Source organism: Musca autumnalis, unplaced genomic scaffold, assembly GCF_047663935.1.
Source record: "Musca autumnalis isolate F117 unplaced genomic scaffold, ASM4766393v1 scaffold_2, whole genome shotgun sequence".
NCBI lineage: Eukaryota > Metazoa > Arthropoda > Insecta > Diptera > Muscidae > Musca > Musca autumnalis.
Window position 1 is genome coordinate 189,346,933 of NW_027411755.1, and position 19,112 is coordinate 189,366,044.

Sequence of the window (19,112 nt, forward strand, 5' to 3'; positions counted from 1 at the left end):
CTACAGCCTAAAAACTTCTAAAGGCAAAACCCCTGGTTTGGATAAAATATCTTATCCCATGATTAAGAACACTCCTCATTCCTTTCACATTCGCCTCTTGGATCACTACAATGATATATACTCCTCCGGAGTAATTCCACAATTCTTCAAATCTGCTTCTGTGTTACCCATTCCTAAACCGAATAAACCAAAAAACCAAATCGATTCATACAGACCTATATCTTTATTACCATGTTTGGCCAAAATTTTAGAAAAAATTATATCGAAACGGTTGTTGTGTTTCATTAAGAAACACAATCTTATATCTAACAACCAAGTTGGATTTCAACCTGGTCTTAGCACAGTTGATGCCCTATTATTTATAGACCATATTATACGTAAAAATCAATCAACAAGAAGACATACCTCTATTCTTTCAATTGATTTTATAAAGGCATTCGATAAAATTGGAATACACATTGTGCTTCAAAAACTTTTAGAGTGGCAAATAGGACCAAAAATGTTCAATTTTATAAAATCCTTTTTAACAAATAGAAAATTTTCGGTGTCAGTAAATAATGTACAACCTCAAACAGTTTCTCTGTACAATGGTATCCCTCAAGGATCTCCTTTATCAGTCACACTGTTTGTAATTGCTTTTGACGATCTCAGTAAAATATTATCACAAAACAAAAAAATTGTTCATTGTATTTATGCAGATGATCTGTATATTATAGCAAAAACTCAAAACAATACTGAAACCAGCCACGAGCTTTCGAAAACTTTAGAAGAAATTGACAACTGGTCCATTAAATCAGGATCCACAATATCATATGAAAAAACAGTTCATCTGCATATTTGCAATAAAAGAAATTGTAACCCCATCGATATATCTTATAACAATCATTTCATTTCAAACACAAATGTCTGTAAGATATTAGGATTATATATAGATAATAAATATAATTTTAAGCCACATTGTGAATATATAAAAAAACCTACAAAGTAGGCTCAATATTGTTAAATACTTATCATCTAAAGAAAGCCATGTACATTCAAACACACTATTGAAAGTTGTTAACTCTATAATACTATCAAAGATTGATTATGGTCTAATTTTTTATATAAGAGCACCTAAATCTGCTACAGCACCCATTGAAAGTATATTCCATAATGCAGTAAGATCTAGTCTTCGTGCCTTCAGAACAACACCCATCGCAAATTTGATGGCTGAAGCTGGATTTGACAAACTCCACCTGCATGCGTACAAGTTGAAAGCTCGTCTTACGCACAAAGTAATATGTTCTCAACCTGGCATTTTGTCGTGTGAGTTATCTCTACTGAGAAAAAGGAAAATGGAGCTAAAACAAAATTCAACTCTGAGCCAGATTTTTAAAATCGCAAAACAGTTGAACTTGTCGCCTTACAAAAATCCGTGCCAAACACATCCACCGTGGGCTTTGGACATGAAAAACTTTGAAAACTCCTTAACAAACTTCCCCAAAAACTGTACTAATCCAACGGTTTACGTGACCTTATCAAGAGACATCTTTGAAAAATACAAAGAAACAGGCTGGGAAATACTGTATACAGATGGATCTAAATCTGAGTTTAGCACCGCTTTTGCAGTCGTGAATGAAGATGGTGCAATCAAATCCACTGGGCTTCTTCCACAATATAGTTCAATATTCGATGCTGAAGCCATAGCTGTTCTAAAAGCCATCGATATATGCAAGACACGCCAAACTAAGACGCTTATTTGTACAGATAGCAGATCGGCATTTTCTTCATGCAAAAATGGCTGGAACAAAAACGAAATTGTTACTTCAATACAACAGGATATGATAAAATTGAAATCAAAAGTTAAACTTATGTGGATTCCGAGCCATGTTGGAATAAGTGGAAACGAAAAAGCAGATATAGCCGCCAAATCTGTCCAACAACAATTTCCAACATATACATTCATACCATCCACAAAACAGAATGTAATAAAAGCTGCAAACAATCTTACAAATAAGGAAGCAGAAAGAATTTGGGCAGAATACAATCATACATACAAAAACATTAATCCAGACAATAAGCCATTAATATTACCTACAATCACAAACATATATCAAAATAAATGTTATACCCGGCTAAGGCTTTCACACTGCTATCTAACTCAGTCTTATATTCTCAAAAAGGAATCCCAACCAATATGTGATTACTGCAAGCGCTGTAATTTATCCGCCCATCATTTAGTCCTTGATTGCCCGGCACTTCAAAATGTAAGAACGAAATTTTTCTCATCGACGAGCCCATTGAATATGCTAAAAATTGCCTCTCCTGAAAACATCACCAATATCTACAACTTTTTAAAATACCTCAACATACATCATAAAATATAATTAATTTTAACTATTAATTACATTTTATATTTTTTCAACCTAAATTAGTTATATTGAAGCCGATAGCCTGTGTTGCTAGTGCTTTATTACTATAATTTTATTATAATTTGTTATTATAATAAATATTTTAAAATAAATAAATAAAAAATTACTATAAAATTGTATTAAAAATGGCACTAGCATCTAAGGCTATCGGCTAAAAAATCAACCGTTTAACAATAATTTAGGGATGACTCACAAACGTTTTTCACTACCTTTTCTCCAAGAAAAAAACGAGCCCTTTTTGGTAGATTTCTTTTCATTTGAAAGTGCATATCTTAATCTACTTTTTGAATATTTATTTTTGAAAAATATTACACAGTTTTGTGTCAAATGACCGTCTACGAAACCTTTTGAAGCGTTTAGCTCGAAAACTAATACACCGATAGTCATATATTTTTGTGAGCTTATTTAGAACATAAAGAAGTAGTTCTTAATCGATCAAATTTTTAACAAATATTAGGTTTTACGGAAATGTTGGACTAAAAAAGTCAAAATTGTATTAATTTAAATTTAAACAAGTAAGAAAAGTCTATAGTCGGACGGAGCCGACCATGGGATACCCTATACCACTATCCCTGGACAATCTCTCTGCACAGAACTTCTTTTCAATGATTGTGAAAATTTAATTATCAAATATCAGAGATGTAATGTATAATACTTATGACCAAAACCAAAAAGTTATCTAGCATGACAAAGACATTTTTGTAGCAGGAAAGGAAAATTTATTTCACACAAACTAAAATGTATTGAAACCCACTTATGTAGTACTACTACTTCCGTTGTTTAACCGCTACGTTATTGAAATTTTTACCAATTTCACACGTTCCAGTCCATTTAACCCGCTAAGTATTATCTGATCTTCACATTGGTTTGTACGCTTCATCTTCATCATAAACTCAAACTTTGTTTAAAATTTTGCGGGTTATTATTTTGACCTACAGAGCCGCTACAAAATTGGTTAAAATTTTGTTTTTGGTCCATTTCATCCCCTGAACATTTCACGATCATCACCAAAAACTAATCATTTTTATTCTGGCCCGAACCCAACCTCTTTAAAAAATTCGTTACAATCGGTCCATAATTGCGGCCTTAAGCTTGTTTACAATTTTTAATGGACGGACACACATCGCAAAATCGCTTTATCTCGTCGAGATATGAATTTTGGCATACCAAATAAGGGGTCTAGGACGAACTTTTGGAGAGACAATATGTAGCATGGGATAAAAATGTGGTTCTCTACACAGAACCCATTATATATTAGGCAGTAGGCCCGTTATCTAGCAAACACTTTATTGTAATTTACATCAGAGGAAAGGTCAGTATTTTTTCCATATGTAGGCTACTTTGCGAAATATATATATCCTCAAGGAATTAAAATATCGACCAAAAATAAAATGTTTATATTTTTCATACAAAAGTAATGGTCCATTTCACCCGCTAAAGAATATCAGATCATGATTCAAAATTTTAGGCATCTTTTTCGACCTATACTCTTACCCGATGCAAAATTTCCTGACTATTGATGTATAATTGCGACTTCTAGCGAGTTTATTATTACACTACAAACAAATAACGGAATATATTAGGCTGTAACTCTGTTATCTGATCATGCACACCAACACAATTGGCATCAATTGAAAGGTCAAGCGTTCCACTTTCAAGTATATCTCACTTGTCCAGAATGTCACTTCCAGGAATTAAGATATAAGCTGTATATTAAAATTTTTCACAATTTTCACACAAAAGTTTTGGTCCATTTAACCCTCTAAATATTATCCGATCGCCATCTCAAATTACAACCTTTTCCTTTGTGATATACTCTTATCTTATTTAAAAATTCGCGTTGATCGGACTATTATTGAGACCTACAGAGCCGCTAGAAAATTGGATAAAAATTATGTTTTTGGTCCTTTTCACCCGCTAAATATTTCACGATCATCACCATAAGAATAGGGTTCTATTCCGATCTGAATCTAATTGCGGCCTGGAGCGTGTTTACAATTTATAATGGACAGACGGACGAACGGACAGACACACATCTCAAAATCGCTTTATCTCGTCGAGATATGAAGATTGGTATAAGACATTGGGGGTCTCCGACGAATATTTCGCGGTGTTACATGAATTTTTACCAAAACAAACTTATAATACCCTTTTCCACATTGTGGTATAGGGTATAAATACTTCTTGGGTTTACATAAAACTCATATAACTGATATAAAAACATGGTCTAACAACTGTAAAACATTCCAAAAAAAATGTTAAATGACGCCTGGCGACACAGCGTGTTGCCTAGGGCAGATAGTTTTCTAGTGACCCTCGTAGATGTCAGAAGTATTGTGTTTGATTCCTTTCTTTAGGTCCCAGGCTGAGGGTATATCTCAGTCGGCACAGCTGATTTATACTTTCTTACTTGTTTTCAATCACCGTTAAAATTTCTAAATATAGTTACGCTGGAAATTTACAAAACTTATTTTTTTCACCAACGACAATGCTATTTATTTTGAAAATGTTGGATCTGTTCATAAATGGTTTGAATCCACCAACCTTGTTAACGTTTTTTACAACCATGTGCTGTTTTGTGTACATGTCGTGCCTTTAAAATCCTCTTGACCACATATTCAGATGTTGTAGGGTAGGGTGCACCAGCTGCCACATACAAAACTACGCAACACACCACACCACCATGAAATGAAAACTTCAAGTGGTTGTTAAACCAACCTCTAACACTGCTCCTGTTATTGTCGGTTTTTTTTTTCTCTGTTGTTGTTGTTGTTGTCGATTTAGTTGTTGTTGTTTCAGTTGCTGGTATTTGGTTGAGCTTTTGTTAATCCTCTAGTATTTGTGGTTAAATAATTTCTGTTAAGTTCCGTTCGGTTTGTTTGTTTAGTTAGGCTGGTATTAAACTAAAATTTTCTGGTTTAAACATTTTCTAGTTAAATCAAAGCATTTTTGTGGTTATTATTCATGTTTTTGTGTGTTTTCAGATTTCCGGAAAATTATTATTATTATTAAAGTATATTTTTTTGTTGTTGGTTGGTTTTCGGTTTTTATATGTTCTAATGCTTTTAAAAACATTTTTAATTACAGATTGATAGGTTTTAACCTGTTCATAGATTTGAGGTGTTCGCACATGTGTGTGTGTACATAGATATACATACATATATGTGTAAGTGTAAATGTGCAATAGACATCATCTACTACTACTGCATGCGGTTTTGGTTATTAAAAATAAATGTTGAGGTTTTCGGATTTTAATTGAAAGATAAACCTTTAATGAGGATAAATCTAAATCTGTTAAATTTTACTACAGAAACGATTTAAACCCATCAGACAATAATCTATTGTCTTTATTTGTGTTTATTGAAATGCTCTATTTAAATAGTTTATAAATTTATTGTTGTTGTGGTATAAATTAGTCATATTTGATGAGAATTTAATAATAATAATAATCTCTTTCCACAATTTACAATGAATTAAAATTAAATGTGAAGATTAGTCATTAACTCTTTCTTAAATTTTCCATTAGTGAATGATGTGCTCTCCAGGGGCTCATTAAGGAGCCAAAACCAACTTATAAACTAGTTTGTGGTATTCATATAAAGTATGCGATAGAAAGGTGTGATATATTTAAATACAAATTTTTGCCACAATGGGTCAAGGACAAAATCGCTAACCCCACCTGTTTCGTTGGCTTAAAATATTAATTAGGCTGTCTCGCCAGAATTTGTTTTCATTAGCATTCAATAAGAGCTAGTGAATATTCAAAAACTTAAATACATCATTAATCTTTACTTTTCTGTACGCCCGATGATTAATTTACTCTATGGCAAAAGACATAGTTATTTGCATTTTTTCTGATCTTTTTCCCAAACCATTTCAGCAAAAAAGGGTTATGTACCCATTTTTGGCTATATCATGTTTCTAAATTAAATTCAAATCATAGAAACACAATATGCAAAATAGTGTTTTTGACATTCTACGAAACTTTAAACCCACATGACAAAGTACTTTTCGACTATGCGCAAATATACCACATAACCTATCCATATTCGTGTTGTTTTGCAGAGGCCTATTATGACTTTGAAATAAATAAAATTTAATATGAAGCCATAAGTATAACATTTTTTGGAATAAACGTAAAACGGGGTTATTCACGTTTCTTTTACGAAAATGTTATTCGATTAGTTTTGAGTGAAACCTTGTTTCGGCTCATATGCTGAAGAATTTCTAAAATTTTCACGCTTCAACAAAAATCAAAGTGATTCGAGAGCAGGTTTTAAAGTGAATTTATCCAAAATTTTGTGTGGGAGGTACCGGAAGGAGTGAACAAATATAGTGCATATTCGAACCTAATCTATATCTGGTTGATATATTAGGATGTGTAAAGTATGGACCAAATCGCTCACTCCCATCCAGAGTTATCGTGCGCACAATTTTTTCGAACATTTCTGAACTTTTTTGGGGGAGGTACCTGAAGGTGTGGACCGATATGGGTTATCTTCGAACTTAAACTAAGTTTGCACAAAATATTACGAAGGCCACATTTTGGACCGACTCAGTAGATCCATTCGAGAGTTATCTTGCGTTCCAACCACTACACACGGTGTCATAGATTTTTTTTGCACCTTTAAGGCTAGTTTCTCAGGAAGTGTGGACTTGCCCCTGATGAAACTTGTACCGTCGTATGAGGGTATTCACTGTCCAACTGCTACAACAAAAATCAAAGCGATTCGAGGGCAGTAGTGCGATTCTCTAACACATTTTTGAAGTTGCCGACAAAAATCGGTAAAATTAAAATGTTTAAAATTTCGGTAATTAACGATATTATTTGGTAAGTTAGCGACCAATAGAAAGTAGTCGCAAAATTCTACTGATAGCAACAGTGTTGTCAACTTTTATTTGAACATTTCATTCATAACTTTGTGTTTTAATATTACCGATTTTTGTCAGTACCTCAAAAAATGAGTTAGAGAATCGCACTACAGGTCTTAAACTGAACTTTTCCGAAATTTTGTGTGGGAGATACTCGAAAGGGTGAACCGATTGGGTCCATATTTGAACCTCATATTACTCTGGTAGAAAGTTTACGCTATACAAAGTATGGACCAAATCGGTCACTCCCTTCAAGAGTTTTCGTGCGCACAAACTTTCCGAACACTTTCCAACTTTTGAGAGGGAGGTACCGAAAGGAGTAGACCGATGTAGCTCATCTTCGAACTTAAATGGGCAAAATATTACGAAAACCAAACTTTGAACCGAATCGATTCATCCGTTCGAAAGTTTTCGTGCGCTCCAGCTAGCAGGACCAACAGACAGAAGGACGGACATGGCTAGATCGACTAAAAATTGTCTGAAACATATTTCGTCCAAACATACTTGTGGTCTAGAACCATTATTTCGATGAGGCACATTTTCATCGTATCAAAGAGTATATACCCTCTTTAGCCTAAAGGCTGAGGGTATAAAAATTATACATAGTCTTCAACACTGTCCACTGTAATAATCTCTAATTATTTTGATTACTTTTTCTTTTATGCCTTTCTATGGGGCCCATACAAGAAAGTGGACCTATTCTAACATATCTCTTCTGGAACGTTTTTTACCCCCATCAAAGACATTGTACAAAAATTCAGCCCTTTCTGTTTGAGGGAGGCACCGTTCTTAGGGGCTACATAAAGACGTGGACCGATTTCAGGTATGAAGGTTAAATGCAAATAACTAGTTCCTCTATGGCCACTAGAAATTGAATAATAAGCTAAAAAACATACCTTCTAGTTTTAGAACATTTGAGGTGTAATTTGTTTTCAATTTCAACACACTTCATATTTTTGTTTTATTTTATTTTGACCTCTGCTGGATTTGATCTTGCGAACTTCTGATTTGTAGCCGAACACACCACACGTACGAACAATAATGGTTGTTTGCAAGCATACATGTGCACCACCAACTGTTCTTTGTTTAACTTACAGAAAGTACCGGGCCGACGGTGAGCGTTCAACACACAACACCCGGATTTGAAGTCGGACACACAAGCTCTGTGCCACCGTACTCATAACCTAGCAAGGAGTAATATAAGTAATTTTTGTTTACATTACTTTTTAATGGATTACATAATGACTAGAAAGCGGAATCCTATGCAAATACATATATGGTTAGGATAGACGTAGAGGAAATCTGATTAGACAGAAACTCGTTTTATCACAGAATAAAACGAATTAAGCCCAGAAATTTTTGTATATTTTGCATGTAGTGCATATTTTGACATATTTGCATAAAATGAGCATATGCCAAAATATATATAGAAGGATTTGTGGTCTAAATATTCAACCGAAATGGCTGAAATTCGGTCATTGTTATGGGTATGAAACTTTACACCTGAAATGTTTCGGTATAGGTCCACGTCTTCATATAGCCACCATAGAATGGTACCTCCCGATTTCCGATATTTTGAAGGTTATGGCTTCAACATCACACATTTGTATTAAGTCGCCGTTGGGAGTATGAAACTTTCCACCTGAAATTTGCCAGTATATGGCTACGTCTTCATATAGCCCCCATAGAACGGTACCTCCCGATTTTCGGTATTTTGAAGGTTGTAGCCTCAATATCCGTCCGAAATGGCTGAAATTTGGTATTAAGTCTTCCTTGGGGGCATACAACTTTTCACCTGAAATTTGTCGGTATAGGTCCACGTCTTCATGTAGCCCCCGATAGAACGGCACCTCCCGATTTCCGGTATTTTGAAGGTTTTGGCCTCAATATCCGTCCGAACTGGCTAACATTTGGTATTAAGTCTTCCTTGGGGGCATAAAACTTTTCACCTGAAATTTGTCGGGATAGGTCCACGTCTTCATGTAGCCCCCCATAGAACGGTACCTTCCGATTTTCAGTATTTTGAAGTTTGTGGCCGAAATGGCTGAAATTTGGTATTAAGTCTTCTTTGGGGGCATAAAAAACATGGAAACACTTATTTCTCAAAAAAATTACACTCGTGTGCTAAATAATTGAGCCACTGTAGTTACAACGCATTAAACATTTCTAAATCACTGAAAAGTGTGATATGGCGCAATTTGCGTTTTTATAGTAGAACATTATCCCATAAATAAAATTCAGTCAACATTTGTCCAATTTGGGGGTTGATCCTGTATTATGCAGGGCAGAGCCTGTAAAGAGGTGTGCGAAATAATAGAGCCACTTTAAGTAAATAAGACAATTTCTTAAGAAAATTTAAATTTAACCGTCAAAATCATAGGGAAAACGTTAGTTTTCCTTCCTAACATTATTTTCCTGAATAACCCTGCCCCAAAAATTAAAATTTTAACTCCCCTTTCAGAGTTAATGGGGCTGAAAACCCATATGGGCCCAGAATCAAAGAAGATAATGCCCCATAAAGACCTCCAAAATATCGCGAATATCAATAATATTTGTGATTGTGAAGAAAATATGCCAAACTACTATCAAAAAAAAGAAAACATCAAAAACCGGTAGAAAAAGTTAATATTTTAATGCTTTTAGAGCAAAAATGGGGGGTCTTGTAAGCAATATTATCCTATGTAGCTCCTCTGCTCCAATAAACGAGTAAATACTTGATTGTTGTCAACTCTAACGGATCTTTGGTGTCATTAAGAACAGCCTACAACAATTTATGGGTACAGAAATCACGAATCTTAAACATAAAGACAGAATATGTTTACACGTGATTGTAGATGAACGCGTGGGTTGACCTATGGCTGAACATTTTCCTTGACAGGTGCTGTAAAATTTATTTAATTTGAACGGTCAGCTTCGGATGTTATTTTCATTCACCACTGGTAGGCTTGACATTTAATAAAGCTAACCTCGATGTTTTACAAGGCCAGAAATACTCAGCAATAAAGGAGATAGCCACAGATGGGCATATTTCGAGAGCAGTTACAATCGTACTCTGTCTTTATGTTTAAGATTCGTGATTTCTGTACCCATAAATTGTTGTAGGCTGTTCTTAAATAACACCTAAGATCTGTTAGAGTTGACAACAATCAATTATTTACTCGTTTATAGGAGCAGAGGATCTACAAAGGTAATATTCCTTACAGGACCCCCCCCCCCATTTTTTGCTCTAAAATCATACAAATATTAACTTTTTTCGACCGGTTTTTGATGTTTTATTTTTGATAGTAGTTTAGCTTATTTTCTTCACAATCACAAATATTATTGATAATTTGTGATAAATTAGAGGTCTTTATGGGGCATTATCTTTGATTCTGGGCCCATATGGGGTTTCAGCCCCATTAACTCTGGAAGGGGAGTTAAAATTTTAATTTTTGGTGCAGGGTTATTCAGGAAAATAAAACTAACGTTTTCCCTATGATTTTGATGGTCAAATTTAAATTTCCTTAAGAAATTGTCTTATTTACTTAAAGTGGCTCTATTATTTCGCACACCTCTTTACAGGCTCTGCCCTGCATAATACAAGATCAAACCCCAAATTTGACAGATGTTGACTGAATTTTATTTATGGGATAATGTTCCACTATAAAAATGCAAATTGCACCATAACACCCTTTTCAGAAGTGATTTAGAAACGCTTAATGCGTTGTAACTTCAGTGGCTCTATTATTTCGCACACCAGTGTGTGTATATGGGGATTTCAAAATTTTAGGCGTAGAACATGCCCAGCAAAAAAAGTCCTCCCAAAATCATGGGTTTCGTAAAGGATTTTTGGCAGCCGTAACTACTCTCAAACCCCATTTCTTCCCTATTATTTTTACAAGGGCATGTCGCACTCAGTTTGTAGTTATTTTATGACCAATAGAATAACTAGTTATTCTGTGGTCACTAGAAGTTGAAAAGTAAGGTGTAAAAATTATATTTCTAGACAGTTGATGTAGAGAATTTGTTTTTAATTTCATCACACATCTTACTTTTATTTTACTTTATTTTATTTCGCTGTCTGCCCGAATTGAACCCACGAACCCTCTGATTTCTAGCCAAAGGCACTACACACTATGCCACGCACACAAATATTAAGGGTTGCTTAAGAAGTTAAATGTGCAGTGCACATGTGCACCACGAACTGTTATTTTTTAATTAAAAAAAACTCGCGTGCCGACGGTGAGCGTTGAACACACAACCCTGGGATTTATAGTCGGACACACACTCACTGTGCCACCGTCGTCATTACTTAGTGAGGAGTAAAGTAAGTAGGTTTATCTTGTAAATTTTTTAAGAAGTAACCCATTACTTTTCAGATTACCTGTAATGCGAAAAGAAGCTTGTTTACATTACTTTGTAAAGGGTTACGTAATGACTACCGGATCCAAATTTTTGCTGGGTGGATTTGGATTAGAGCTCAAAAGTTTTGACGGGGAGGTACCTAAAATAATGTACCGACATAGTCCATTTTGGAAGTGGGTCTTATTTTGGGATTCATTCCTCCCGATAGATATGGCGCCCATTTAGAGCTTAACCATTATATCGGAAAAAATGTACTTGCCTACGATAAACATAATATTGCTGTAAATAGGTCTACTAGCAGCACCTTCGATTAAAAATTCCCAAAGGATCCTCGAAAATACCCTTAACCTCACAAAAATGTTAAACATTTGTGTATGTGGTATCCCAAGGAGTGGACCGATAGGGCCCACTTTTGAACATAATCTAAGTTTTGATAAATTATTTCGTGATCCAAAGTTTAGACCAAATCGGTTGCTCCGTTTATGGCATATCGCAAGCACCATTTTAGCGAACATTTTCTAGCTTTTGTGGGGGAGGTACCGTGAGAAGTGGACGTACAAGCACCACCTTCGAATTTCATATAATATTCGAAGAAATATAACGATATGCAAATTGTGGACCAACTCAGTATTTGGTTCGTAAGTTGTCATGCGCACCAGCCACTACCCATGATGGACGTAGGGGCCAGCTTCTTACAGACTTCAGGTGATTTTCGCAATATTGATGGACTTGCCACTCAAAAGACTTCTACCATCGTAATAGAGGCCTTGAAGGTAACCTGTTGCAAGCACAATCAAAAAGATTCTAGAGGAGGTCCTAAAGTGCACCTATCTGAAATTTGGTGTGGTAGGTGCCCGAAGGAACTAACATGTATAGTCCATATTTTAAAAGGATCTATGTCTCGTAGAAATATTACGATGTGCAAAGAATGGATCAAATCGGTTAGTGCCTTCGAGAGTTTTCGTGCGCACCATTTTAGCGAACAATTTTTAACTTTTGTGGTGGAGGTACCCGAAGGAGTGGATCGGTTTAGCCCATTGTAGAACTTGTTTTAACTTTGCGCAAAATATTACAGGTGCAAAATTTTGGACCGAATCGGGTCATCCGTTCGAGAGTTATACAGCTTTCCGGCCATTTCCTCAGGAAGTATGGACTTGCCCCTAAAAGAACTTGTACCGTCGTAACGGGGGCGGTGAATACAAGTTGTAACAACAAAAATCAAAACGATAATCGAACCTGATCCATGCCTGGTAGATATATTACGGTGCAAAGTATCGATCCAATGTGTGAGTCCCTTCGAGTGTTATCGTGCGCATAATTCTTGCGAAAATTTTTAACCTTGGGTGGGGGGGGAGGTACCCGAGGGAGTGGACCGATATGGTTCATCTTCGAACTCAAGCTAAGCTTGGGCAAAATAATACGTAAGCCAAATTTTTGACCAAATCTGTTAATCCGTTGGATAGTTATTGTGCGCTACAATCAGCCAGCCAGACAGACGGACGGACATTGCTAAATCGACTTCAAATTGTCTGAAACGGATTTCATCCAAACATACTTGGGGTCTAAAACCATTATTTCGATGAAGCACATTTTGCCCGTATGAAAGTGTATGTACCCTCGTTAGCATAAATGCTGTGGGTATAATTAATGATGCACAAATTATAATTATATCAATAACATAACGTGTAGCAATGGTATAAAATAAAATCCACATGCTATCACATGGTTGGCCCCGTCCGACTATAGCGCTATCTTACTTGTTTAATACATAAAAAGAATAAATCTTATTTTAGTCATTTTTTTGAGAAAAAAGATCACTCTAATGGGGATATATCAAAGCGTGGACCAATATCGACCATTTGACAATGTAGTGGTGAGTATAACAATTGATTTCGTCCACATTGTGAATCCCTCTGCACAACCCAAAAATCTGCACTTCTTATGAAATTAAACAATTCTGAGGACAGATAGCTGTACTAACTATTTCGAAGCGACCAACAACTAAAGCTAATAATATAAAGGCCCGATATAATGGGTGCGTATTATTATCATAATTTTATATAGGTATAAATCATACGTATAGGTAAACGCATAATGTTTCAATGTTTAAAATTACATTTATAGCTATTAACATTTCGACACTACATTCATTTCTTGAATATCTATAAAATATATAAATAATTTGTAAAGAAGTATATATATTTCGCTTACACATAGCATTGTTGTAGTACAATGTTGCTAAAATGCTGAAATGCATTGCCAGAGAAAAAATACAAAAAAATAATACTTACATCAACATTGATTCCCGGCAGTGGAAACGCTTGCCCAGGTGGCTTATTACGTGGTACATAACGATAAAATTCATGGCCATCTTTGTACCATTTCACCGAATACAATGATTCACCATCGAGACTGTAACGACAACCTAAAATGGCACTCTTGAAGCGCATTATGTGATTGGGAATTTTCACTTCAGTCATTGTCAGAGAACTTGTGATATCTGCAATGAAAAAAAAGTAAAGCAAAGAGAAGAGAAGAGCAATAAAATTAGTATGAAATAAATTATTATGAAAAATATTAGCATATTGAAATTTGTTGGGATTTTAGTTTTTTTTTTTAATTTATTAAAAATTTTATGATTGATATTTCGTGCTTTGTTCTGAGAAAACTAATTCTCCTAAGGCTTCGTCGGATGCAAATATTACCACACAAAATTAAAACTAATGATAAGCAGCTTTGCTATGGAAAAATCATTGAAGCAAAGGTATTTGAAGATAACATGGGCGTAGTGGGGTAGGTTTCAGAAGGGGTTGTTTGGATTTTTTTGTTTCCATTTTCCATGTAAGACCATTAGCCCAACTGTCTGTGATAAATGATCATGGCGACTTTACAACCAATGGGGTGGCCATCGTAACTCCCCGCATTAGGAAAATATCGTATCTTAGCCAATGGTGTAGAATAATGCCAAGAACAAATGCAACAGCAATTTAATATTAATGTTAGATGTTTATGCATTTTACAAATTGGTTTTCACTTAAATTAGAGTGGAACACTCAGTCCAACCACACTGGAAATATCAGCTTTTAAAAGCAACACCAATGGAATAGCTACAAAAGGAACAAATGGTTTGCAATATTGAAATGCAGCTGAGCAACCTTAGGAGTTGTGTGTTATTATGTTGGTTGGTGCTGAAAACAAATTATGTTCTTGATATAAATGGGACAGTGGTGTGTTGAAATATTATTGGGATAAAGAGTGCGTTTATGGAAAAATTAGTTTCGTTTCTTATTCACAATATCAGGTCGTCAGAAAGTGTATCGAAAAATATTTTCAATCGGGCGTTACCTTTGTGTGAGAGCTTTATGAAAGTGTGTGGACCAATGTTGACAATTTCATATGTACAAGATTTATGACCACTGGGAACCTCAAGAGTCAAATAACAGCTAGCTCGATCACAAAATGTAATGTAAAAAAATGTAAAAACAAGTAAAAAATATCAGTCGACACAGATATACCCTCAGCCTATGTGAATTAAAACTTTCTTCTAAGGACAAATCGAATGTGTTCAGGGCCTTTTCAGAATTTTGAGACCCTTTTTGAACATTTGAACTTTCAGACAAAAATGTGGATTAGGATTAATGTTCAAAAGTGTTGCAGAGGAGGTACTTGAAGGAATGGACCGACATAGTCCATTATGAAAGTTGATCTTATTTTAGGAGTCTTATCTTTTCGATAGATATCGCACCCACTAGTCATTTCAGTGGGTCATCGTATAACATTTGGACCAGTAGGCCAGGATGCATGAACACGAAAAACATAATATCGCTGTAAACAGGACCACAACAAATAGCAACGGTATACATTTCCAAAGGATCTTCGGACAGACCCTAAATTGCACTTAAACAAAAATTTTGAACTTTTGCAGGGAAGGTACCTTAAGGAGAGGGCCAATATTGGTCATTTTTGGAAGTTAAACTAAATTTGGACAAAATATTAGAATATCGAAAGTTTGGACCAAATTGGTTACCCCGTTCAAAAAAGTGTATCGTGCATTCCGTTTTAGTGACAATTTTTTTTAATTTTGGGGGGAAGTATTGGAAGTGGTGGACCGGTTTTACCTATCTTCGAACTGAAACTAAGTTTGGACAAAATATGTCGAAGGCCAAATTTACGTGCTCTTCAGCCAGTATAAACGGTACCATAGGGATTTTTACAGCTTTTGGGCTGTTTTCCAGGAATTATTTACTTGCCCCTGAACAAACTTGTACTATCGTAAAGGGGTCAGTGAATGCAATTTTCTTCAACAAAAAGATATACAATAGAAAGCTTACGGATACAGCAGAAAATAAACAAAACAATGAACCTCAAAGAAGACACGAATAACATAAGCGTTAGCTACAGAATTGCAATATAGATGCCTGTGATAATAGTTTTTTAAGCAGCCGTTGAAATAAATTAAGGCTTTACAATAACACTGTGTGTAATTTTTTGAGTCATGTTTTATTAACCATATTCTGACTCCACAGTGTGATAGAACACCAAAAATGAGAAGACACATGTCTCGCCGTTTTTCCCTATCTCATCAACTTTCGCCGTTAGAGGCCTCCAAAGGTTTGAGGCTTTGATGTAAAAAGGGTAATTTAGTCAGGACTATTTCCTTCAAACCGTTAGGAAATTTGAATGTATCTCAGAGGGAAAGTTGTAGCTCTTATCTTAAAGTACAAAAATTGTGAACACATATAACCAATCAAGCTTAATCTGCAAGGTCAAAATCGCCATGGTCAAATTTCTTTTAAAATTTGTTCTCAAGTTTGGTTTACAGCTTTCAAACCGATCAAATTTGAATCAAAGCACCAACTACAAAAATGTACCTCAGATCTCAGTAAACATCTTTCTAGAATATACGAACTCCGTAGAAATGGATTTTAATGGTTAAAATAGCAAAACAATTGCGATTTTTATCCTCTTTTCTCGGCTTCTGCTCCATAGATATTAAACCATTGAAAATTCAAGAAAACAATCAACCACAATAGTGTAGCAAAGGCTTCAATAAATAACTTTTTGGAATATGCGAATTGTCTATGAACGGTTCTTAATGGTAAAAATAGCAAAAGTCTTTTGAAAATATCCAATCTTTTTACTTTTTTCTCCGACTCTGGTCCAAAGATACGCAAGCGCCCAAAAATTAAGGATACAGTTAACTACAAAAATGTACCTTAGATTTCAACAAACAAGTTTCTAGAACAAATGAAGATTCTACGAACGATTCTTCAAGCTCAAAATTCGATTATTTTAGGTCATTCTTTCCTGTTCAGGTCCGTAAATAACAAACCTTTCAAATTTCCTTGAGTTTTTAACAGTTTGTTATTTCCAAACCTGAGCAGGGGGAATGTTAAAAAATGTAATTGTTCGTGAATTTCAGCCCTACGAATCATTCCTAGAATCTTCATATTTTCTAAAGAGTTGTTTATTGAAATCTTAGGTACATTTTTGTGTTTGACGGTATCCTTAATATTTGGGCGGTTGCGTATCTTTGGACAAGAGTCGGAGAAAAAGGTATAAAAATTGGATATTTTCAAAAGATTTTTGCTATTTTTACCATTAAGAACCGTTCGTAGACATTTCGCATATTCCAGAAAGTTGTTTATTGAAGCCTTTGCTACACTACTGTGGTCAATTGTTTTCTTGAATTTTCAATGGTTTAATATCTATAGAGCAGAATCCTAGAAAGGAGGATAAAAATCGCAATTGTTTTGCTATTTTGACCATTAAGATCCATTTCTACAGAGTTCGTATATTCTAGAAAGATGTTTACTGAGGTCTGAGGTACATTTTTGTAGTTGGTTGTTTGCTTCAAACTTGATCGGTTTGAAAGCTGTAAACCAAACTTGAGAAAAAATTTTAAAAGAAATTTGACCATGGCGATTTTGACCTTGCAGATGAAGCTTGATTGGTTATATGTGTTCACAATTTTTGTTCTTTAAGATAAGAGCTACAACTTTCCCTCTGAGATACATTCAAATTTCCTAATGGTTTGGAAGATATAGTCCTGACTAAATGACCCTTTTTACATCAAAGCCTCAAACCTTTGGAGGTCTATAACCGCGAAAGTTGATGAGATAGGGAAAAACGGCGGGACACGTGTCTTCTCATTTTTGGTGTTCTATCACACTGCGGTGTCAGAATATGGTTAATAATTTTCGTGTTGCACAGTGTAATTTAAATTTGTGCACTGACGAAAATATACTTCATGTAAACTTTATCTAACTTATTGTAAGTTGTATAAATTAACATGTAGAATTTGATGTAATGTAATGTTTTTAATTAAATAGACGCATCCCCTGAAGATGTCAACAAAAATTGACGAAACGTCGGGATCAATGAAATAAAAGGATTTTTATTTACTCAACTTAGGTCTGCAAGCTTAAAAAACCCCAAACGAATAAATCTAATTGGACCAAGAACATCAAAAATCAAAAATCTAAGTGATCCGAGAGCAGGTCTTATAGTGAACCTATCCTAAATTTTGTGTGGGAGGTACCCATAAGAGTGGATAAATATAGTCCATATTCGAAACTCATCTATACCTGGTAGATACATTAGGATGTGTAAAGTATGTATGAAATCGATCACTCCCTTCAAGAGTTATCGTGCACGCAATTTTTCCGAAAATTTTTGAACTTTGGGAGCTACCTGAAGGACTGGACCGATGTGGCTTATATTCGAACTTAAACTAAGTTTGGACAAAATATTAGGAAGGCCAAATGTTGGACCGAATCGGCAGATCCGTTCGAGAGTTATCTTGTGTTCTAACAAATACACACGGTGTAATAGGGTTGATTTACAACTTTAAGGCTATTTTGTCAGGAATTATGGGCTTGCCCCGATGAAACTTGTACCGTTATATGTTGGCAGTGAATACAAGTTGTTACAACAAAAATTAAAATGATTCGAGAGCTGGTCCTAAACTGAACTTACCCAAAGGAGTGGACCGATTGAGTCCATATTTTAACCTCATCTAAGTCTGGTAGAAATTTCAGGATGTGCAAAGCATGGACTTAATCGGTTACACCCTTCAAATTTTCCGACAATTTTCAAGCTTTCCGATATAGCCCATAATCGAACTAAAAATAGTTTAGTCAAAATATTACGATACCCAAAATTTGATTCGAATCGGTTAATCCGTTCGAGAGTTATCGTGCGCACCACCTTAAATATAAATAGTGCGTAGTTCAGTTAAAACAAGTAAAAAAGCGGTAAGTTCGGCCTTGCCGAACTTTTTATACCCCCCACCCCCATGAATTACTCTAATAGAACGCTAAAGTTTTGCACCCGATTGTCTTTTTTCCATAGACAGACCAAGTTCGAAGATGGCATAGCCCCCATATAACGGTACCACCCGATTTAAGGTATTTTGAGGATTTTATCTACATTTTTGACCAAACTAGCTGAAATTTGACATTTGAGGTTCTTAATGGACTAGAA

At 35.1% G+C, this 19,112-nt stretch overlaps 1 protein-coding gene across 1 annotated transcript in view; it reads right to left on the reverse strand.

Annotated features, from left to right (window-relative positions):
• The window catches only part of beat-IIIa (beaten path IIIa), a 442,078-nt gene that overhangs the window by 108,662 nt on the left and 314,304 nt on the right, over positions 1–19,112 (reverse strand). The window contains exon 3 of the mRNA XM_073970400.1: positions 13,919–14,127. Coding sequence (XP_073826501.1) covers positions 13,919–14,127 — 209 coding nt within the window. The remainder of the gene's footprint in view (positions 1–13,918; positions 14,128–19,112) is intronic.